At 34.1% G+C, this 17661-nt stretch overlaps 1 protein-coding gene across 1 annotated transcript; it reads right to left on the bottom strand.

Moving 5' to 3' along the window:
• Positions 1–175: 175 nt before the first annotated feature.
• On the bottom strand, positions 176–8049 carry LOC112030287 (uncharacterized). Its single transcript, XM_024062976.2, has 13 exons — positions 7829–8049; positions 7650–7704; positions 7308–7363; positions 6289–6389; positions 6039–6108; positions 4714–4783; positions 3767–3823; positions 3578–3645; positions 3374–3454; positions 2805–2882; positions 2539–2694; positions 1378–1530; positions 176–512 (listed from the first exon to the last, which is right to left on the bottom strand). Exons 1-13 carry the CDS (start codon positions 8012–8014, stop codon positions 429–431), a joined length of 1215 nt encoding a protein of 404 aa, XP_023918744.1. The 5' UTR covers positions 8015–8049; the 3' UTR covers positions 176–428.
• Positions 8050–17661: the final 9612 nt, after the last annotated feature.

Raw genomic sequence — 17661 nt, 5'->3', positions numbered from 1 at the left:
CTCTTTCTCTCTCTCCAAATTTTTAGTGACCATCCTCTCTCTCTCTCTCTCTCCAAATTTTTAGTGATTTTTTAACACATGGACGCTCAATCTTTGATGAATATGCCATTTTTTACCTTTCAAAAAATATACTGAATTAAAGAAGTAGAAGAAAACCAAAATTAACATTAGTAGAAGTACTAAAAAATGACATGTAATTAAGAAAGTAACAAAGAGTACAACTTCAGTTAGAATAGAGTTGAGGAAACAAATACATGTGACAGACCCTAACTAATCTGTTGAGGATTGTAGCTGAGCCTAAAAATTTTGTGACTAAGGCTTTATTATTGTTGTTGTTGTTGTAAAGAATATACTGGATGGATTGTAAAATGCAAAATAATATTTACTGAATGCTGAGCACTGCTTACTCAAGCAACATTTTTGTATCATCAAATTTGGCTTCTTTTGTTGATAATCTTAGAAATGAGTTGTCCAAGTTCTTCACCACGATCTTCTTGTACATGATGTCCTGCCTATAGAGCACAACATTAAACTGTATGTTTTCTACAATAGTAAGAAACTTAACAACTGAAAATATATGGCAATGATGATCAGTTTCGTACTTTCTGGCAACCATTTTATTTGTAGTATAGATGCAAAATAAATATACAAATCTATTACAAAGGACCACTGAAAGGATATGGCAATAAGTTTACTAGCCAAAAAGCGTGACTAAACAAATATGCACAATAATTTAGGAAAACAATTAAGGACTGTCAAAAAGCCTTAGGACCACAGTAATGACAACTACTTCAAACAGATATGAAGGGAACATAAAGAGAACCAAAATAAAGGGAACTCAAAAATATTTTGTCAATGGAGTTTTCAAAAATGATCCCAAAAGGTAGCTGAAATTTTTGGAGGTTGTGATTTGGTTTAAGGATGCAAGCTTCTAAATGAGCAACAATGAAAAAAGCCCAAAAATTTCTATTCCACCCCCTCAAGCCCAAAATCAAACATGACTTATCATACTAATAAATGTATAGAATGATATGAGGGAGGTTAGGTATTGGTACTATGGACTCAGGTCCATAAGAATCAATTCTATACAACTGTTGGAGTATCCAGCATAATGCTTATAAAATCTATTCATAGTGCTGGAAAAGACAACAAAATTGAAATGGGAACTATAGAGGAAAACATTGTTGCAGAGAATGAGCTTAATGAATGACAATGCTCAGTAAATGTTATGAATTTGGAATGTGCACTTGAAAACTCACAAGATTGTAGCTGTTAATTCTTCGATACTATAGCCTATATTTTGTTTTGGTTTTATTTTTCTAAACGGTAAACTAAGTTTCTCAATCCATACACATGCATAAGAGAATATTTTTGTACCATTGGTAGTTCTACAAGCTTATGGTTTGAATCCTTGCAGAAATCTTCAACTCCATCATAGTTCAACCAGCGATCTCTTTGGCCCCAGAAAACTGTAGTTTGAACATTCCAATTTTTATCTGTCAGTATCATCTGCATATCCTCCACATAGGTCTGCCAGTAAACAAAGAAAATAACAAAGGTAGAAAAATCATCAACAACTAATCATCTTCCCCAAGAAAAGGGAAAAAAAAAAAAAAAAAAATCATACGCCTGCACGCATACACACAAAACTAGTCATCTTTATCTATGACAAAAGAAGCTTGCATTGGAACTTTTATAAAACACAAAAATGCTGTATGAATAAATCAACAAGACAGAAATTTAGCACAATCATGTGTCCCCCCATACCTAAGAGTAACATTTTGACATGGTAATCCAAATCACACACCGTGTGTATTCAGCAAATTGTCCTCATGTCTGAGGAGAGCTTAAATCGGCCTTGGGAATCAGGACTAAATGGTCAGATTCAGATTTTCCATCAATAATAAATGATAGAGTAGATGGTATAACATCTATTGAATTTGCACATCAGCTATAGATGTTTGTACAATTAACTCCCACAAAGATGGTAACCCATGAAGAGGCAGTGTATTCAGTATACTTCAAGGCAAAAATAACGAAAACTGCAGAGATCTTGCAGCTATGAGAGAGAGAGAGAGAGAGAGAGAGAGAGAGTAAAATAGAACTTGAAGAGCATTCCCTAATGACCCCTACCCAATAGAAAATATGAAAATCCACTATCTATTATCTCATGAGGATTTGAAGAACTTGAAGAGTCTGCCATGTTATGGCAGCAATTCTCCCCCACCCCTAGAAGTAGGTAATTCTTTTATTGGTAATTATACACAAACCTAGTAGGCCTTGAACCTATAACTTGCCCACACCATTCTCACAAGGAGAGGAGATGACATTTGAGCTAGAGCTCATTAGCACAGGAAATTTTATCCATGCCTAAAAGCTCTTTGGCAATTTTAGATGGCATAGAGAAATGGGTTCACTTTTACCTTGTTTTCTTGACAATCTTAATCTGTTAAAGCAAACAAAAATTTTAAGGTTTACAACAAGAGAATTAAATTTTTTTAAAGATGTAAAATGAAAAGAAAATGTGAAAAAATTCACCTTTAGCTCTTTCTTCATTGCCCTACTGATTGCATTTAAGGCAAAACCAGACGAACCAGATGTGAGATAAGGTCTTCTATAAACCATTGCATCATCCTCCTTCATTTTGTAAGGACCACAACTGGTCAAGGCTTTATCACTAGCCCTTAAGGGATCCTAGATGTACATAGGAGCAAGAAATGTATCAGTGCACTCAAAAAATACACCCCCACCCCCCACAAAGTCTTCTCTCCTTTTCATTTTTCATAAGCTTAGAACCATCCTACCTGAGCGAATATTTCACCTAGCAAAAAGTTGCTGAATATGGACAGGGTTGATGGAAGATTAGCATGTTTGGCTGTCAGCTGTAATTTCCAGAGGAAAGAACATGTTCATTAGTTGTTATAATACTATATTACCAAGAAAGCAATATGCATCACTGCCATTGTTCTGTTCTTGAATGTTAGATAGCTACATTCAAACAGTACAGATTGCAGAATCTCCCATCTTCCAAAATTGAGACTAACTTTCCTAGGGTTTTTTAAAATTAAAACTTATCCCAAGGATTTGCAATTTTGTACTCACTTAGTTCTATGTATCATATATTTTACATGAAAAGGAAGGCTAAGTCGATATAGAAAACAATACTGATTAATGGAATTTCAGAAAAATCTCAGAAGATCAGAAATATTTCAGGAATTACAGGGAAGCCAGAGCTATACCACAAAACCATTAGGGAGATTTCTGCAATTTGACTGTTTACATATATACCAGCATTGTTTATAATCAGAATGACTCTATGAGTATTGCTGGAAAGAAAGTCCAAGCAAAATGGTAAGGTTCACGAAATCCATACCGGAGGATTGAGTAGTATTAAGTTGTTAAGTTTCTCTTGATGACTGAGAGCATATTTAACAACAACTGGGGAAAAGTAGCCCTGGGAAGTGCACCAAACATAAAAAATAGTCTTCAGTCTGATGTTACTGGAAAAAAGAAAAGAAGAGAAAGGCAATACTGATTGGTACATCCATTATTCTACAATCAGGAAAGGCAAACACACCTGGACAACAAGTGAAACCTTACTGATGGCAAGCTCATTTATTAGAGACTCCAAGGATGACACATACTCTGCAGTCATAACGAAACTTACCATGCGAAACACTCTGATATACTTTGATATTAAAGGAGTGAAGGATATTATAAGAGAATATATAATAGCCTCCATTTTTTGGGCAGATAAAGCAATTACCACCCAATGTGTAGTCAAATCCATATCCAGGTTGAGGCTTATCTGAAAATCCAAAACCTTTTGGAACAAAGGAAAAAAGGACAGGAATATAGTCTAATTAGCATATAATGAACTTTATTTTCCTGACAAGATGTATCATGTAATCTGACAACTATAGCTAGATTGTTAAGCAGAAATTAAATCTTGGTGATTATTTTTTTCCCTAAAACAAGTCTGAAAATGAGAAACCTTACACAATTTTTATATACTTCAAAACTTTTTTTTTTTGTTTTGGGGGGGTGGGGGGGAGAAGAAATTAGGAATTATCAACTACAAACATTACAGAAAATAGTGATAACAAATATATTCTTATTTCACAAACCAGCATATAGGATCAATATTTTCAGAATGGATACTTTTTCTATCTCCAAGGAGTCTAAATATTATAAAAATCATATGCTTAAATGAGTTCAGAGGGACATTTTTATTCTATGCTGTGCATACAGGTGATATACTCACCTGCTCCTAAAGGAAAAAAAAATTAAAATACAATGTATCCAACAAATCATACAGATTGAGACTCATCTAGAATTAGCCAAGAAGATAAGGTGCCAATAAATTCAGCTTTTAATCTTTCAATAGAAAGCTCATGTCACTCAAATATTCTCCTATTTTTCCCTTCCAAAATTTCCATATTAGACATGATAGAATCACATTCCAAACCCTATTCTGCAACAAGTTTAGTTTCCTCCTCTAACACTGAATCATTCCTTACACAGGTCTCAGCATCACCCAACTCATCCCAAACACCACAGATAAAAATGTCCATACATCCTAACAAATGGAAAAATAAGTAACAGATGATCGACACTCTCCGCTGTGATTACACAGAGAACAGAAAACTGATAAATTATGTGAAATTAACAGTTTATATTATAATTCACAATAGACTAAATCTGTGATCTCACCTAGCCAATCAAAAGTGATGGCATGATAGTCCTTAGAGAGTACAGGAAGAACTTTACGATAAGAGTATGCCTGCCAATGTACAAAGTACTAATGTCAGGCCAGTAAGTTGGTATTTTTAGAACAATGACATTTACTGCAACAATTATAGATTTATGCATCAGCTGCAATATGTAAATGGAAGAAATAAGAAATTATTTGAAATCAAATATACTCAACAACCTTAACATGCTAGAGAAGCAAAACAAAGTGAATACATATCTATATCCATAGATCTGTCAAGAAGAACTGCCTCTTAGCAAGATGGGCTCTTGAACTAGATATTTCAAGATGACGCACAGACAAGCATGCACGCCCACTCACACACTCCTCCTATATTTACTATTTTGAAGCAATACACCAGCCATAGACATTTCAGTACTCCTCTAAACTGGTTCAAACATCATTATACTTATGCCAACCAATATCTTAAGAAATATATAGCCTAAGATAGACTAAGAAGTTATTAATTGGAGAAAATAAATTATAGCATTTCTAAACACACCCTAGACATGGACCTTCCACAAATTACTAGCAATAAGTAATGAATTGTGGACAAAGAAGTTTTAATTCCATGTTCATCCTTTATGCTGTATAACAAAATACTCAATTTTCTGAACTTCAGGATCTGACAATTTTGTTAAATAGTGCAACCATTAATGGAATAATTAAAACATCTATCTTATATAGTAATCATAACTTTGAATCTGTCAAAACCATCACAGATAAAATTTTGTACAAAGATTGATTTTTATAAATGAAATGATTTCCCATTTTATATGAAATGAAACACTCAATTGAGCACCTTAAGAGGCTGAATCGACTTAAGCTATCAAACTCACATGACAATTATTTATCATATGGCGTGTATTATATGCCAAAGTTTACAAAATTATGTAACTATCCTTTCAATATATGTGATAAAGGATGTTGTAGGTAAAAAATTGATATATATGACCCCGAAAAAACAAGTAGTATTTATAGACATAAATCACAAACAGAAAATATCTCTTTAAGAAACCATAAAACAAAACCTGATATTATCAATCAGTCATTGCTTGGCATGCTAGTTTCAGTAGTATTAAATAATACCTGAAATTAAAAAATAAAATAAATAAATTGGTGTATCTAAAAGAAAATAGTTAGTCACAGTACATGACTGTTGCTATAATCAAAATCATATTAAAATCACAACATTTCATCTGCCACAATGATAATGGAGTTCCTAGAATATCAAACTGACAAGATGAAATTACTTGTAAAAAAATTACACAAACAAAAGATTCACCTGTGAAGGAAAACCATGAATTAATATGACCGGATGCTTATCAGCACTTCCACTTTCAACGCAGAACCATCTATTGCACAAAATCAAATATACAGAGCATATTTCAAAATCGGTTAACCCTGCAAATTTAATTTGGATTTTTGCATATCTTAGAACCTAAAACCACTTAAAAATCATAGGTGAAACATATTGGTATGTTGCATATCAGTCCAAATAAGGAAAGTTCTCTCAAAGCTACCTCAGAATTTACCTAAAAACATCAGCTGAGGTCTGAGAACTAACACCCATTGTAAGCCCAAAAATGGGATCCTTTGCCTTCTCTCCAGACCCGGCAACTCCATGAGCTCTCACCTAGGAAAAGTATATGATCAACATTAAATTTCTCACATACCAAAACATGATGGAGATGGAATCCCAATGAGATAGTTTAAATTGTGGAGAATATAGCTTGCATCATTATTTTACACGGCCTACATAACAAGATTAATAACGTAATTAAGTGTCAGCAAGAAGATAATATTAATAAGCATACATTTTATAGACCAAATCCGAAGAAAACAGTATGAGAATAATAAAAATAAGAGACCAACCAACTATGGAATTTACTGCTTATGATGATAAGTACAAAAGGGTGAAAAATCCAAGTATTGATGTTATACAATTAGACATTAGCTAATCATTCCAAATAAATCTTTTTTATTCCAAATACCTTTTTTACTAAAAGATGAAAGCTTTTTCTTTGTACCAGTTTATTGTCAGACAAAGATGGTCTTTTTAGATGTCATTGAACATCAGAATGCATAAAATTTGAGGCAACGCCATTCTTATGTGAAGCTCCCATATTATTTGTTTACTTTTTCTTTCCTCAATTCCTCTCAAATGCAATTCCTTACTAAAAGTATAACTTAAATCATTATGTTTCTTCAATTCACATGTGGAGAAGCCCTTCGTAGGGAACAGCTCTTGAAATCCTATGATACTCAATATTTGTTTACTCTCTCTCTCTCTCTCTCTGACACACACACACACACACACTTGAACCACTGAGATTTGATCAAACATGTCACTGCCACAACTGCTCTTGGGAAAAGCTATGATCTGTATACCCCTTAGACTTCTCACTCAATCACACAAAAGCAACTGTTAATGCTTCAGAGCTATGAAGAATGTTAAAATCTCTAAATGCATCTAATTCTTATAAAACGTATAAGTTAAGGAATATCAATTTGAATGTCCAAAGCCATATTAAGGAACAAGGAGAGTACTCACCATCTTCCCTTTCTTAAACCATTCATCTGATTGGCTTGGCTCATCTGAATACTTTCCTGTTAAAAACGCTCATCCACATTTTTCAATTAATCCACACACACACATCAAAACAATGCCAAAATACACCATTGGTCTCTACGGTTTACTCTATGAGTAATTTTACTTTCTGAAGTAAAAAAGTGATCACTTTAGTTCCTAAAAAACTTAAAGCAATCATTTAAGTGACCAAAAGCAATCATTTTAAATTTCATCGACTAAATTCACTAATGGGCTAAAATTTAATGAATTTAAGCCACAAAGCAATAGTAACAAATGGGTATTCGAAAGAGAACAGAATAGCACCTCCACTGAAGGAAAAGCCATCTCCAACTGACTCAGGAGCATCAATCAGATAATCCTGAAACATAATCAAGGAACCAACCAGATCAATGAAGATGGGTTTTTTCAGTTTTTGTGTCAATATGAAAAAGCAAAAAACAAAAAACAAAAGTAGTTAAAGAACAATGAAAACCCAATCATACTTGCTGGTTATCATTGGGGTTGGACTTGCAAGTGAGTTCAAGAGACTTTCTAATTCTTTGAGGTTTTGAAGCCATTGACATTGACCTGAGTGGTCCAAAGAGAAGAGATAGAGATGCAGGCATAGGGGAAGGAGAGTGAAAAGTATGAGAGAAATGAAGAGAAGGGGTTTTAGCTTGAATTGCCATGATGTTAGTAACTTAGATTGAGATGTCAGACATAACCGAGACTAAAAGCAAAAAACAAAAAACAAAAGTAGTTAAAGAACAATGAAAACCCAATCATACTTGCTGGTTATCATTGGGGTTGGACTTGCAAGTGAGTTCAAGAGACTTTCTAATTCTTTGAGGTTTTGAAGCCATTGACATTGACCTGAGTGGTCCAAAGAGAAGAGATAGAGATGCAGGCATAGGGGAAGGAGAGTGAAAAGTATGAGAGAAATGAAGAGAAGGGGTTTTAGCTTGAATTGCCATGATGTTAGTAACTTAGATTGAGATGTCAGACATAACCGAGACCGAGAGTCAGTGCAGTGCATGTTTCAATATATATATATAAAAAATGTATATATTAATTGTTAGTTTTTTTTTTTGGTTTGGTGCTTTTTTGAAGGGATATGGATTCTTTGGTTCTCGTACGTTATGAACTTATGATTGAAATGTAATCATTTGTAAATTGTAACACGGTAAACATCAACATGGGTTGGAATCTCATTTTCCATTGTTTGTCCCCAAAAATTTACTTATTTACCACGGGTATCAATATCATATTCATACCGATTACCGATTCCTCCAAAAGCATGGGAGATATAACACGTGGCAATGCGTCATTCACCGACGTGGAACATCATAAGCTGTGTTGAGGATCCTTTTTCCATTAACAGGAAAGCCCTTCTCTTCTCTTTCTTCTCTATTTACGGCAATATATATATATATATATATATTTTAGACAAAGTTCAGCTAAAAATTCGATTGTAGCTAGTGGCTACAATTTCTACTAAAAAAAATTAGGACAAAATTTAGGTACAAAATTAGTTATAGTCTTAAATTACAACATTTCTCAATAAAATAAATATTACTACATATTATGAAAATTTAATTGTTGAATTGCACATTCTTTATACCCTTAATATACATATCAAATTTTGTGTCAATCGGATATTATTTACTATATGATCAATAAACTTATATTTTATGCATAACTTTAAACTACAAAAACTTGCAAATTAAACAATTTATTGATGACATAGCTATTGATCTTCAATTTTCTTGAAATTTTGCAAGCATGGAGTATATAAAAAGAAGAAGTAATTTAATGGTGGATTTATCAAAATTCACCTCCAATAAAAAGATACCAATTTTGTAGCTAAAATTTGTCCAAAAAATTAACATAACTACATATTTTGAAAATCTAACCGTTGGATTGTATTTTTTTTAAGACAAAATTTAGCTACAAAATTAGTTGTAGCATAAGATTATAATCTTACTCAATAAAATAAATATTATTACATATTTTGAAAATCTAGCCATTGCATTGCATGTTTTTTACACTCTTAATACACGTCAAATTTTGTGTTAATTGGATATTATTTACTATATGATCTAAGTTTATATTTTATGCATAATTTTAAACTACTAAAACTTGCAATTTAAATAATTTATTAATGATATAGTTATTAATATTTAATTTTTTAGAAATTTTGTAAGCATGGAGGATATAGGAAGAATATGTAATCTAATGGTGAATTTGTCAAAATTTATTTTCAATAAAAAGATATTGAGTAAGATTGTATCCTTTAGGCTACAATCAAATTTGTAGCTAAACTTTATCATTCTTTTTATATTCTTTACACACATATCAAATTTGTGTCAATAAGATGTTATTTACTATTCAATCCATAAACTTATTGTTTAAGCATGATTTTAAACTACAAAATCTTGAAATTTTAAATATTTGATTGATGATATAGCTATTGATATTTAATTTTCTAGAAATTTTGCAAGCATGAAAGATATAATAAAAAAAATATTATCCAATGATAAATTTTTCAAAATTCGCATCAAATGAAAATATATTAAATGGAGTTGTAGTTATTGGTTACAACAAAGTTCGTAGCCAAACTTTGTCTTTATTTTATAAATCTCTTTTACAAAGTTTAGGCTACAATCAAATTTGTAGCTAAACTTTATCATTCTTTTTATATTCTTTACACACATATCAAATTTGTGTCAATTAGATGTTATTTACTATTTAATCTATAAACTTATTATTTAAGCATGATTTTAAACTACAAAATCTTGAAATTTTAAATATTTGATTGATGATATAGCTATTGATATTCGATTTTCTAGAAATTTTGCAAGCATGAAAGATATAATAAAAAAATATTATCCAATGATAAATTTTTCAAAATTCGCATCAAATGAAAATATATTGAATGGAGTTGTAGTTATTGGTTATAACAAAGTTTGTAGCCAAACTTTGTCTTTATTTTATAAATCTCTTTTACAAAGATTCTAAAAGGGAAAAAATGATACTAGATAATCAACTTGATCTTCTTATTACATTGATCTTCTTCAATGGTCATTATTAATAAATAATTTTTCCCTATCATATGCTACATTCTAAAAGTTCTAATTTATAAAAGATATTATAGCAATTTCATAGAATAATATAATCTACCAGTGGGAGACTGATTTATAAAAATTAAGTCTCAAGTTGATAGGGATATTAATTGTCAATGATTCTTCAAAACACTTTTTTTTTTTTTTTAAATTTTGGAAGTAGTATAAGGTTTTAATTGGATTGAACTTCTATTGATGCAATATTTTATGGATCTTCTTGCAGGCCAAAATGGGCAAATGCCCTTTCCATGCAAAAAAATCAGTGTTTTGCTCCATTTCTCAAACTAATTTGGAAAATGCCCCTCTTTTGTAACTCGATTTTCTCAAAATCGAGTTTCAATGTAAAACTCGATTTGTAGAAAATCGAGTATGGGGCGATCAAACTTTAAAAAAAAAAAAAAAAAAAAAATTGCCTGAGTTCATGGAGCTCGAGTTCCATTAAAAAGGCCACTATAAGCCTCCATGAAACGCAGCTATAGGTAAAATTAAAAAAAAAAAAAAAAATTTGCATGGAACTCGAGTTCATGGAGCTCGAGTTCCATAAAAAACGCCACTATAGGTATTTAAAATGCCACTATAGGGCTCCCTATGAGCGATCAGACTTAAGAAAAAAACTTACATGTTTTAAAACTCCATTTTTAAAACGCTACTATAGGGTTTTAAAAAATTGCATGGAACTCGAGTTCATGGAGCTCAAGTTGCAGGATTTTTTTTTTTTTTTTTAATTTTCAGTTTGTTATAACTTGATTATCCAAAAATCGAGTTTTAAATTGAAACTCGATTTTTAGAAAATTGAGTTTCAAAACAGGGGTATTTCCCTAATTAGTTTGGAAAAGGGGGCAAAATGCTAGATTTTTTTTTTTTTTTTTTTTTTAAAGGGCAAAATCCTGTTTTCTCCTCTTCTTGGAGGGNTTGGCCACTAGAGTGGTGCAAGAGTTGCTTTAGCTTTCCTTCATGGACGAGTTGGTCCAAGTGGTCCCACAAACTTCTACAATCTTCTGTAGTGTGTCAATGGTCTTGGTGGTAGTGGCAATAGAGGTTGTGGTTGCACCTCACGAGGTTTCTTACCATTTTATTTGGCCATTTAAAAAATGGTTCGTTCCTAATCTTCTCCAAAACTTAATGCACTGGCTCTCGGAACACCGCATTGACTACTTGAGGATTAGCAGATCTTGATTGTCCGACAAAATCTCTCTGGGGTCGGTTGCTGTTGTACTGGTCAGACCTGAAATCCCTCCTCTCCTGAGGGATAACCTTATCCTTTCCTTTTCCTTGTTGCTAGTCTTCCTTAACCCTTTTATACTTATCTATTCCATCTATAAGTTGGCGCACACTGGTGATGGGTTTCCCAGTCAGAGATTTTCTTAAACTGAAAGTACTGATGGTCATGTCGTCAAAGTCACCATCTATCTCGTTGAACATCTCCCAATATCTGTCAAAGTATGCTTTTAGGGTTTCTCCCTTTCGCATGCTTAAGGACAGCAGGGAAGCCAAGGGTCGAGGGAACCTACTGCAGCTAATGAAGCGGGAACAAAACACTTGGGTGAGCTCCTTGAAGGAACTTATGGAATCTGCCTTCAAGCTGTTGAACCATCTCATCGTAACGGGTCCTGGACTGGATGGGAAAACCTTGCACATCAAGGCTTTGTCTTTGGAATGGACATCCATTCTTTGATTGAAATGACTCACATGCTCCACGGGGTCTATTCTACCGTTGTACATGGTGAAAGCGGGTTGAGTGAATCGTCCAGGAAGTTTAGACCCCTCGATTTCGTACGTGAAGAGTGACTTGGAGATTTGGTCTAAGGCCCTACTCACAACATTGTTTCCCATGCCTTTGTGAGGCAAGCTTCTGGCCCTCTGTTCGTGATGGTGTTCCTTTTCATAAGAGAAAGACTTACTGGGTGGGGTTCGAGGTTTTTGCCTGTAACTGACATCCCTTTCGCCATCAGAAGAAACATCAGAGTCAGAGGGAGTTCGCCTTCGTCGTGCATGGCACAATTCCCTCTTTAACTAGTCAATTTCCAATTGCATGGCTCTGTTATGCTGCTCTTGAGAGACGTGACTTCTAACTCGAGTATGGCTTTTGCTTGTATGCGTAGTGTGCGCGCTGCCTTCTCGATCTCCTCTTCATTCGAGGTTGACAAAAGGGTTGCCATGCTTGGATCCCAAAGATTCTGCTTGGTGTGGACCCGAACCTACCATAGTTAACCACTGCACTCACTATTGCATTAGTTCTCCCCACAAACAACGCCAATTATAGGGACTCGATTTGTAGCCCAAGTCCAGGAGGTATGGATCTTGGTCCAATAAGCCCTATACAATGAATTTGTAGAAAGTGGATCAAAGAACTAGACCCTAGTGAATTTAACAACGACTAGTATGGATGCAAAAGGCGATCAAGTAAGAGCAAAGCACATAAGACTGAATAAATTCTCTGTCTGAAGAGACAAATCTTGGTATAAATTGATAGAACCAATTACCAGTGTAACTGTGATTGCTATAGTGTTCTTTTCCTTTTTTTTTTTTGATCCCCCTTCCTTCTGGGGTCTCTTACATTATATATTTCCTTCTTGCAATCTTGGCCCTCCACTTGTTAATCGTCCAAGCCATTACTCGAGTGCCCGTCCTATCAAACACCTTTTCTGGCTCTTTGTGAGTCGCGGTAGCCAAGGAAGCACTGTTCAGGGGTCTTCTTCACATAAATGCGGTCAGAAAAGTAGTTGCAATGCATTTAAGGCGGTGGTAGAAGCTTTTCCTTAGATATTTTTGAGTTCCCATCATCCTTATACGTGTACGATGCATGTTCTTATTGCTGGATCATCTTGGAAGGTCACCTTGATCGTTGGAACACAGATTTAAACTGCACTCATCATATTCGAGAAGGAATTCCTCCTCGGACCACCCCCCATTCATTCATTACTTATAAGACTTTACAAATGAGAACCCTTCATAATTATCTGTACCCCTTCGAACATTCTCCCGTCCTCGGATAAGGCCCATGGTCCAATATATGATTTTTAGGCCCTTATCCCTACAATATCCATGGAGTTGCTTAAAGTAAATGTAGAGATAAGGACATATTGCTATCTTTCATGCTCTAACTCTCTATGATTACTACTTTATAATATTGTTATTGTTGTGACTTGTGAGTGAGTTTATTAGTATGAAAAATCTATTTGTGAAAATTTTAATTGTAATTTTTTTTTTATGATTAAAACATTAGATTTAATTGTAATTTTGATTTAATAATTAACAATTTCATCAATCAAATTTTCTTTAATTTTGGTATAATTTGTACTACTATGTATGTTATATATAGAACCCTCACACGATCTTGGAAAAACCACTCTATAAAAAAAATTGTCATGAATAACAAGAAGAAGAGCTTATTTCTGACCATCAAAACCACAAATTCCCTGTCATCAATAATAGTAATGTTGTGATATAGTCCATAGGTATTTAAAAAAAAGAAAAAGAAAGGAGAAGTATAGTCCATATGGGAATGGTTTAGATGTTTCCTACTTGATTTTGGAATCTCAGATTGATTAGTAGAATAATATGGAGTGAGAAGATGCATTATTCATATTAAAAGTGGCAATTCACATTGATAATAAACTAAACAAGGGCGTTTAATGACCTCTATACATATGGTGGTGGTGCAGCATTGGTGCATGTGAGAGTTAAAAGATAAAGTTTTGTCTTTTTTATTTATTTAAATATGCATCCTACTTTGTTGATACCTATACAATACTTATGGGAAACTATTCAAATTCGACTACAATTTAGTAGTTCATATGCTATCAAATTTTTTTTTTTTTTGGGATAAATAATAAAACAAAAGCAGCCGCCACCGCCTAGCATTACGGTCTTTTTTATTTATTTTTTTTTAATAATTTAAAATATGCATCCAACTTGGTTGATACCTATTCAATACCTATGGGAAACTATTCAAATTCTACTACAATTTATTTGTTCATATCCTATCAAATTTTTGTTCAAAGCAGCCACCGCTCACCATTATGGTCTTTTTTTAAAAAAAAAAAAAATTTAAAATATGCATCCTACTTGGTTGATACTTATACAATACCTATGAGAAACTATTTTATATTATAAAATGATTTTTCTATTAACTTTTAATTAATAGTTTTTTTTCATATAAGACTTTTTATTTATTTTTTTAAACATATATGATTTTAAATTTAACTATCCCGTACATTGCATAGGTTAGCGACTAGTTATTATTATTATTATTTTTTTTGTAGATTTTTGTCTCGTTGGTCTGATTTTATAAATTGGAAAATGATAATGGGCTGAAGCAAACCTGCGCAACCGATTTTTTTATTTATTCAATGGTCCAAATATGATTCTTAAAAAAAAAAAAAAAAAAAAAAAAAATTCAGTGGTCCAAATAGACAAGTGCCCTTCTCCCAATATATATATATATATATTTAAATAGACCATTTTTGGGCAAAAAGTAAAGACCCTGTGATTGTCACTAGTTTGTTTTGTTTTGTTTATAAACAGTTTTATAAAGTTTTGTATTTATTTATTTTTTTATGTTTTGTTTTTAATTTGACATTATTTATGCCGGATTTAAACAATTAAATAGATCTGCTAAATTCAAATAAGGTGTGTCCTTTTTGGAGATTGCTTGGATATGGAAGATATTTCGTTGATTTGTGAGTGTTTTGGAATCATTTCTGTGGGGCCAGAAAATTGGGTAGCCCTGGCCCACTCCAAGCCAAGCCCAAACGGCCCACGCCGAGGATGCATGATGGGTCCGAGGATGACCTTGTCCTCGGGCGTCCGAGGACTTGAAAAAACACGAGGACCACCCTACCAAAGGACTCCTAGAATATCCGAGGAGGAGAGGGCCCAGTGCCACGCGTTGGCAACAGAAATACGGAGAAGGGGCAAGCCTTGGGCGGACTGTCACCTCGGCATTGAATGCGCTCACCTAACCCTTCTGGCCGCATTAATGGGGATGTAACCCCTTGACAGGGCAATATAGATCAGTGTGAGCCTCCTGAGCACGGATATGACCTCTGACGGGACAGACGGTCAGGAGGGAGGCCAATAGATGATCAACAGGAGGACGATAAGAGGGATATATAAGAAAGGAGAGCAAGGTGTAAAGGGGGGAGGTTGTGGGGGGGGGGGGGGAGAGGAAAGACCTCGTCGGCCATGGTTCGAGGAGCATCCCCCAGTTGTAAATTGTTCTTAGTATCTTTCAATAAAAGAAAAGTAGTTTACGCCTCATGCACGCCGGTGAGCGCCTAAACCTTCAACTCACTCTCTACAAATTTATTGTTCTGGGTTCGTTGGGCCTGGGGGAACCCATATCTTTTGGGCTACAACAAAAAACGACCCTACAGTTTCCTTTGTTAGTGGAACTTTGTAATTGTGATGCCTTAGGCTCTTGTTCGTGTTGTAAAAGAGAATGAAGAGAGCATTTAACTAGAAGAATATCTCTCATTTCTCACTTTTATTGTAAAAATTAATTATGAATAAACGAAAGTTACAATCGTTTCTACTAAAAAAAGGGACAAAACTTAGCGAGTATTTGTTGGGAGGGAGAGGTAGGAATTTTTATGGGACCTAATTATTTTTTACCCAAGTCCCACCATTTGTGGGTGATTTTATCGACTTCTTGAATTGGAGAGAAATGAGGAGAAAGAAGGCTTAATTGGGAATTTACTCATCTGTCCCTCTTCTCCTTTCTAGCGTTAGTTTTTTTGAGCTAAAATACAAAATCACTCTCTGAATTTACATTTTGTCATTTCAGTTCTAAGTTTGATTTTGTCATTTCAATTTTTAAGTTTCATTCATTTCAAATTGAGTCTTCGTTATTACTTGTTGGTTGCTCCGTCTTAGTTAATATTTATTTTTTTTTTAATTTTTAATTTCTCAAAAATGTTAATATAAAAAAATTAACTTTCTATATCGTCAGAATGGGTTTGAATGCAACGACGTGAAACCAATTGCCAATCCTACTCACGTTCCGATTCAATCCTCCTTACGATTCTCCATGTGCTCATTGGCCCCCCCTTGGGTGCTGATTTTCCTTCATCGCCGATGTCAACAACATCGCAATCTCCTAGATCATCCCCACCAACACCCAGACCATCATCCCTGTTGGCTGTTCATGTTCGGGTTAGTATTTCCAGCACAATAGCTCCTACACGGTGCAGATCAACTCAGAAATTCCTCATGGCCAACAACAGCTTCCAGGGCCTCACCACTTGTTAGTCATTAGATCGTAAGAATCCTAATGAGAGGCTGACGATGGGTGTGAATCTAAATGTTCCACTCAGGTGTGCTTGTCCCACGCTCAACCAGACGATGGGTGGGGTTTCAGATTTTGTTCTTTAGGCTGGGCAGGGAACAAAGTTTGGGTTTAGTTGATGTTTTTTTTATAAACATTTTTTTCTAAAATTCAGAAATAAAACAAAATTAAATATTAACTAAAGTGTAAAATGGCTTTATTTCGGGTACTTTAACAGTTCAATTTAACTGATAGTAAACAGAGAATTAAATTGAGTATAATTGAAATTTAGAGGACTGAAATGACAAAAGTTAAATTTAAAGAACTGAAATGACAAAAGGTAAAATTTAGAGGGTGAGTTTTACATTTTCGCCCTTTTTTTTGTTGCTAACTATTAATTTTTTTTTTTATTAATTTATTTTATGTAACAGGGATATGAGAATGAATGTAATTTTACAAAGTTACAAACTACATTTTTTATCTTCTCACTTTTCTTCTTAACCAAACAAAAAGAGTTTTCTACTGCTCTACTTTTTTATTTTCCCAACCAACCACAAACGAGATAAAACTAAATCTTTTTTATCCCCACTTTTCCATCCCCCAACCAAACAAGCCTAAGTTACATTGAAAGGGAGAAAATACACTGGAATGCCTTATGTGATTGGACGGGCCGTATATGGTCCGCAGACGTCAGGATGAGCGAGCCCGTCATTTGCACGGGCCTCCAATGGACAGATCTCATGTGAACGGACCGGATACGAACGGAATGAAGGAAGCTGGGCTGGTTGTCCATGGGCCTGTTGGACCCCTCATGGGGGATATTTTGGCCCACTCTCATAAAAGGCCTGAACAGAGTCCTTGCGCTAGTAGGACTCCGGAAATCTTATATATTTGGTAAAAATCTTCCCTATAAGGAGGAGATCTGTCCATCACATTTAGGATTCTA

The sequence above is a fragment of the Quercus suber genome, unplaced genomic scaffold (genome assembly GCF_002906115.3).
Source record: "Quercus suber isolate HL8 unplaced genomic scaffold, Cork oak 2.0 scaffold_315, whole genome shotgun sequence".
Lineage (NCBI taxonomy): Eukaryota > Viridiplantae > Streptophyta > Magnoliopsida > Fagales > Fagaceae > Quercus > Quercus suber.
The sequence above is the reverse complement of the archived record's forward strand: the minus strand, read 5'-3'. Positions and strand labels throughout refer to the sequence as shown.

Bases quoted from the DNA above. Each gene is read 5' to 3' on its own strand.
- LOC112030287 (XM_024062976.2), bottom strand. From the start codon at position 8,014: ATGGCAATTCAAGCTAAAACCCCTTCTCTTCATTTCTCTCATACTTTT. The intron at 7,364-7,649 runs GTGCTATTCTGT...CGTTTTTAACAG, and splicing joins TGGCTTTTCCTTCAGTGGAG to GAAAGTATTCAGATGAGCCA. The intron at 3,824-4,713 runs GTGAGATCACAG...TTGTTCCAAAAG, and splicing joins CATCACTTTTGATTGGCTAG to GTTTTGGATTTTCAGATAAG.